The sequence below is a fragment of the Priapulus caudatus genome, unplaced genomic scaffold, assembly GCF_000485595.1.
Source record: "Priapulus caudatus unplaced genomic scaffold, Priapulus_caudatus-5.0.1 Scaffold1111, whole genome shotgun sequence".
Taxonomy (NCBI): Eukaryota; Metazoa; Priapulida; class Priapulimorpha; order Priapulimorphida; family Priapulidae; genus Priapulus; species Priapulus caudatus.
Genome location: NW_014578172.1, coordinates 27,622 through 34,718, shown reverse-complemented (window position 1 = coordinate 34,718; position 7,097 = coordinate 27,622). Strand labels below are relative to the sequence as shown.

The 7,097-nt window shown below is 51.2% G+C and overlaps 1 protein-coding gene across 1 annotated transcript; it reads right to left on the bottom strand.

Moving 5' to 3' along the window:
- Nucleotides 1-5,841: 5,841 nt before the first annotated feature.
- Nucleotides 5,842-6,594, bottom strand: LOC106815428 (formin-like protein 6). The gene has a single exon (XM_014819886.1). It carries the CDS (start codon nucleotides 6,592-6,594, stop codon nucleotides 5,842-5,844), a length of 753 nt encoding a protein of 250 aa, XP_014675372.1.
- Between the last annotated feature and the right edge of the window lie 503 nt (nucleotides 6,595-7,097).

Here is a 7,097-nt window from a genome sequence, read left to right as displayed (position 1 = left end):
TCACCTGTCCACCTGCTCTGTCTGGCGGTGGTCCCCCGCATCCTCGTGTTGCGTCGGCATAGCTTTGTTGCCCATTCACACTGTACTGCTGTGGCCCATAAGGGTCGAGCTCCTCTCGCCGGAGTCTCCTCCGTTCCGGGCACTCTCGCGCAAAATGGCCCACCTCTCCGCACTCGTAGCAGGTCACTGGTCTGTGGCCCTGACCATTGGTCCCTCTCTTATGATCTTCGGCCCTGCCGCTGCCAGGAGGCGCAGGGCGTTGGACGCTGGGTCCCCCATTACTTAGAAGATCCCTTAGCATTTGCTTAATTTCCTGAAGACCCTCGGACGGAACAGCGGCTGACGCATTTTCCCCTGAACTGGCTTTCTCGGATTTTGCCACCGGTGCCACATGGGGCTTCTTCAGCGGGGCGGGCCCGCGAACCACCAGCATGTCATAGTCAGTGGCACATGCTGCAGCTGCTTCGATGGTCGTACATCCCGTGCTCAGGATATACGCGCGGTGGCCCTCTGTGGGCAGTTCATCCACAAGTTGCCCCTTGAGCCATCGACTTAGGTAATTTGATGCCGCCCACGGCATGGCCGACCGGGCCAGTTTTCGGAGCTGTCTCGCGTACTCGAGCCACTCCTCTCCTGGAAGACGACGGCGGGCCGCGAGAATAGCCTGGTCTCTCTCTTCTCGGCAAACCGTCCCATACCTCTTCTGGAGTGCTCTACGGAGGCACTCCTCGCTGGGCACTCCTTCGTACTCTTCCAGAGCATCCGCCGCAGGCCACACGAGAGCCGCCGCAAGCTGTTCTGCGCGCTCGGACGGATCCCACTGGTTCCACCAAGCCATAATGTCAAACTGCCGCAGAAAACTACCCAGCGGCGCACCAGCAGCCCCAGAGTAGGGCGCCAACTTCATGTCGGCGCGAGTCCTCCGTAGATTCCCCGCGCGGGGTGTCGCCATCTCCTTCACCGGCCTCCCTACCTTTATTCCTTGCCTCGTCGGCAATTGTTCCGCCTGATCCCAGGGTGTTTCTGTCTGCAGTTGCGGCTGCACCTCCCATGCGTCCACCTCAGACTCATCGCCAGTCATCCAGTCCGACCTCCGACTTTCATGCTTGTCATCCCGTGGGAGCAGGTCTTCAGAGGCGCCCGCCAAGTCGATGACGTCTTGCAGCAACTGCCTGGCTCTTCTATGTCTCTGCTGCTCAATCTCCCGCACTGATCGCAGTTGCCCATCGATACTCTGCGGCGGCCGCCGAGGCGTCTCCCTAGATCTTTCCTTCTGCTGCAGCATTCGCTGTCCCACAACTGCCACTGGACTGGCAGCGAGCACTGACAGCAGCGCATTCGCAGAGTCTCCAGAGCTACACTTCCCCCTTCCACCACTGCGCGGAGTGATGGCGTCTGGTTGGTACCCTCCAACACCTTGCAACTCCAACTCGGCCCCGACTGTCTGGCGTGTCGTTTGTCGTCTCGCCATCACGTCGCAATCCCGGGTTACGGCACCACTGTAACGGATTTGCTATTCCCTTTTACTTTACTTGACTACTACGCATCTTGGCCGTGGTATAGGTCCGGTTGCCGTTGTCGCCGCGCACCCTGACTGGGCCGTTACTCCCTGTCCTTTACGATTTGATTACAAGGATCGCGACGAGGCACAGGCAGCCAAACACCCGAGCGCCGAGAAAAGGGGGGGTTCCGGTCGTCCAGTGAGAGATACGGAGGGGGGGGTGCCGGTCACGAAGTGAGAAGTGAGAAGTAGGAAGTAATAAGTATTTATTCGGTAACGCGTGCTAAACAAGCAGTTAACACATTAACCAATTACACAGCAACATCAGCACGTTCGCTCCAAGCCAGACGCGAATCATCATCGCGCGCGATTCAACGCGTAAGACCATCACGCCATCACCACCGTAACACGCGGACTAATAATCCCTACGCGCGATTTAAACGCAGTGCCTGGATACATGAGAAATACGTTCGGTTAACAGATCACTTCGCTATACGGTATAGACTGTCTAACGAGCGTCGTCCTCGCGGTGGCGACCGCTGGTGTACAAAATATGCGGAAGCTCGATTCGCGGGGCGAATGCAAATTGCAATGTTGAGGAAAAACCCGCAATTGTCAGCGTTACGCTGTTAGCTTAAGCTGTAGTAACGCGAGTGTTTATACAAGCTCACTCACAACCTCCGATGTGTCTGCGCACACTCACTGCTTACGCCAGCTACTTATAATTATCCCACCTTCAGTATACAGCCATCTGCATCAGCTAATAACACACGCCAGCTATATTATTACACCATCCGTATACAGACATCAGCTAATAACACACGCCAGCTATATTATTACACCATCCGTATACAGACATCAGCTAATAACATACACAGAACACAAATACACAATAATGGATGTCTCAGTCTGACATATTCCAAACACGCTGGTAACCGTAACGTACTTATTTATTCCGACCTAGCTCTAGTAATGTACGCGCACTACGGAGAACTGATACCAATCATACGACAAATCCCGAACACTCTAGTAATTATGCACATGCACAGTTGATATTGGACACATTCTAAACACAGCTGCTCCGCCATAACCTCCGGCGTGTCTCCCTTTTTTGCGCCGTTTTGGCTTATTGTTTCCACTTCTTGGAACAGTCATCGCGGAGGGTACACACAAATGGTTTATTGTGGGACACCCCTCCCCCACTAGCGCCATCTCTCGTGAGATAAAACTGTAACACCCACTACAGAAACGCACGATAATAAAAGCGAATCTGCTACATAAGTAAAAGCACTATCTTTAGTTTTTATTTATTCTTGATAAGATATATATCAAGAGCGTAAGCTTTCTTAATACGCTCTTGTATATATCAATATGATACGTATATAACTCACGTGTTTATTAAAAATGTTTAGTCAACATTATGTAAGAATAATTGTGGGAATAGCAAATGTGCGATAATTAGTTTTATTTGAGCATTGCCTCAAATACTCTGTAACAATATGATCATCGCAATGCAATCCGGGCAATAGCACATTCTGGGGACACGCCAACTGACGTACTTCAACACTGCCTCTTAGTGGAGCAGTGTCGAATAACATATACGAGTATAGTCAGACTAGGTGATACAATAACAGACGTATGTCTTTCGGCTACCGAATAATGCCATTATTTAGCTTTAAAACGCTACTCTAGGAAGTATTTGCCTCTCCAACAAGGCACGTCAGCGCGACGGCTGTACTGAGCTTCGCATGTCAATCGATGACGCCGGAAGCTTTACACGCAGATTTATTTTGATCATACGAACGTGCGGCGCGAATGCTAAAACCCCGATAAATAAGGCTCCACAATGTGCGCACTTATCCTAATGAAAAGCATGCAGGCGATTAGAACCATATTCGTCGAGATGCTTCGGTGATGACCTTAGTCGAGACACGCGAGTGTTGGATGATCGATCGATTTTGTTACAAAATCAATTCGACACGTGCAACTCTATTAATAGGTTACTCATTAGTACTTTACTCATTAGTATTTTACTCAATTGGACTATGTACCACAACAGTACAAACAAACAAACAAACACACACACACACACACATATATACATACACACGCAATAGTTACCGACATTATAACCGGCATATTACCACATAGGACCGTAAACCGTGGCCGTTTTTTGTGTCGTTTTGCGCGACTTCGTTATGTTCACCTATTTCAGCTGGAGAAATACCACAGCCCGATGAGGAATGTATGTTCATCACGCCCATCACTAATAGCACACTGACGCCATGCGATCCGACGAGTATCCCGATATACATTGGTGGCCTACTGGCGCTAACGGGCAAGAACCCTTCACCAGGCATGGTTCCCGCCGTACAGGTGGCCCTTAGCGACATGAATAATCACCCGAGTCTACTGACTAAGCACGAGGTGCGCGTCATCTACGGTGACACTGAGGTGAGTGAGCACGCCATATATATATATAGAGAGAGAGATAGATAAAGGGTTCCGAGACTTGCACTAAAAACAGCAATATTACCCATAATTCTGTGACGTCCGTCATACCGGTTCGAAAAAGAGCGAACATGTGTTGCGTGTAATTTGCCGATCTGCACAATCAACCGATTTTACATTGGCTATAATGTTATTATTGCAATAGATATTAGCAGTAAGTGGATCCCAATTTTGCAGACAGGTTTATCAGCTGGTTTTGGTGTGCTAGAGTTCTAGAGGATTGTGCGGACCCGGTTAATATGAGCCGGTTTACAGGGTGTTGCAAGCAAGTTAGCAGCGTGGGTTGTGTTAATTGCTAGAGTTCGATGGGATAGCGCAGGCCCGGTTTTGCAAGCAGGTTTATAATCGTGGGTTTTAGGCCCAGGCACTTGAAACATATCAATAAAAAAAGACGGTAAATAAACAAGAAATCTATTTACTACCAAAGTCTTAACGTTTCTATAGTCTATTGTAGACGCGTGTTTGCGCTACGATGTGATATTCTGTAATGGACTACAGAGAGAGATAAGAGAAGACAAGAAGTAACGTTCACTAGTGCTTTATATCTATATCTCTAATACAATACATAAAGTCTCAGTGCGCTAACGAATAGAAAAGTATTACAGTGCATAGTAAACCGTATCTCGCAACTTACACCTTTCTCAACTGCGTCTCGACAGAAGAAGCCCCGAGCCGTCGGCCGCTTCCCCTTTTATACGATGCGCCTTGGTCTCGCGATCACGTTTCCTCCCCTACGTCACAGATCTCTTTTAGCTCCCAACTCTGACCAACCGACCAACCGACCCTCCCGAATACGGTAGGGTGTGGACTGCTACCGCTATCTCCCGCTACCTAATATGGTTGCGGGATGCGTGGTACGCACTTGGGTCAGTGCCACGACCAATTCGGACCATGGTGTCAACGTGGCCATCTATCGGTCAGCACCGTTATCCATGGGTCAGCCCGTGCGCGGCCGCCTGTCACACTCCGAAGATTCATGACTGCGATTCCCAGCCTAGCTGGTGCTATATCGAGTCGCTCTCTTTGATCTTCGTGCCGACCGCTGACCCGCCGCTCCCGTGTCATGCATCGCCCCGACACCATTCTCGCATATCCGCCATCACCTTCCCCGGCGTGTGGCCTTTGCCCGCTTACATTCCTCCCCCCCTACCGGGACGATGCCCACATCGTCACGTCACAGACTCCTGTCTGTCGTAACTGGGGAAAAGAAGTTCGCCCGGGGAGACAATCGATTGGTGACGTAGCAGAAGAAGCGCGGCTCGACTATAATAAATAAAACCCGGCTGGCAGTCTCGAACGAAAACCGTTGCTACCTTACATCTAGGTGTTTCTACAAAAAAAAACCGAACCGATATATAACGCGCTAGTTGCAAATAAATATGCCGTATAAATATCAATTCCTCGAAACTACCGCGCAGCGCACTGGTACTGGCACTGGCAATCTCACATAAGGCAATAGTGCCTTCCAGGTAGACAGCGACCGTGCAGTTATGACCGCATTCCGGTTAGCGATCGTATCGTAAACAACATCTATTTATCTATTTATTCTTTATTTGATTTTTTTTTCATTCTATCTTCCCTTTTTATGTTATTACCATTTTTTTTTTTTTTTTCCCGTAATACTACCTCCTTACAACTCCTACCCCTTCACCAACAACGAACTAACAACTACTCCGTACAACAATGACGGACTACTCTACCACACATTCTGCCTTAGGGGAGAAAGGGGGGTGAAAAGCGCGAGAGGACAGCGCGGAATAGCGGGGGGGATAGCGCGAGAGAGCCGGAAGGGATAAAGCTGGGGAAAGGGCTATGTGGGAGGGGGGTGGTTAGCGAGGCAGAATAATAACATAAATCGGCCGACGCAGCCTGTCGGCGCCGGCGTCGTCCTCGTCGTCGTAGTTGTTGTAGTCGCCGTTGTTGTAGCCGCCGTTGCTGTAGCCGTCTTCGCCGTCGTTGGTTGGGCGATATCGTGGCGGTGGCGGCGGGTATGCGGCGCTCGCCATCCCGTCGCCGTATGGTGGTGGGTATGGTGGCGAGCGGGGCGTGTACGCCCTTGACGACGGCGGCAGTGTGGGTGAGGCCGGCGTATATCTTGCCGACGACGACGGTGTGGTCGATGCCGGCGTACATCTCCTCGACGACGGTGTCGAGCACGACGGCTCGTGCCACGGACACCGTCGCGGAGACAGCGCCTGCACCGGGTGGATGCAGTTGCAGACCTCGCAGGTGGTCTGCGTGACTGCATCCGACATCACGACCGGCGGTGGCGGCGGTTTGCGGAGTCCCGACCGACTCCACGCGTCCGCTCGCGGGCATCCCCGACCACTCCCCGTAATAGTGACGGGCACCGGTGCACTCGCACACTGGCGCCCCATCGCACTGGCGCCGGGAGGTGGTGTGCTCGGTCCCTGCCCGAGCCCGAGACCCAAACCCCGACCGAACACCCGCATCTGGCGGCGGCCTGCCACCTGCTGGCACAGCGGCGTCGTGGTTGGGATTCTGCGTGGGATGTCCTCCCACGTCTCGGCCGGTTCGGCCTCCTCCGCCACTGCCGAGATGGGTACGTACGGTACTTCCATTTCCATTGCTGCTCGTTCGCTGGTTCGTTGCTTGCTTGACTTGACGTTGAAAACTACATGGCGGCGAAGGGAGAGAGGTCAGTAGCTGCAGCTGAGGTACGGATTCGGTAAGGTAATGAATTGACACAGTTTCGTTATAATGAATGGAACGCAACACATTCGTTACAGGTGCTCTCTAAAGATTACTGCCATGCTACTACAGGTTATATCGCCGTTTCCCACTGAATCGGAACTGTATCGAACCGAACGGTATTATTCCGCTCGTGTTTACTCATGCGTTGTAATATTTATCCTACGTAGTTTCGCAGGTCCGCTACATACATGCGGACTGTCTGAACTACTGCCACTGCACTGCAACAACAATACATAGCGATTAGTGCATGACAATCTAATAATACATGTTAGACACTCCTGTTACAAGCAAGTACCAATATCATCCGGCGTTCTCTATACTTTTAATTCTCGTGTACTTGACTTTACGTATACGTACGGCGAACGTCATA

Bases quoted from the DNA above. Each gene is read 5' to 3' on its own strand.
- LOC106815428 (XM_014819886.1), bottom strand. From the start codon at position 6,594: ATGGAAGTACCGTACGTACCCATCTCGGCAGTGGCGGAGGAGGCCGAA.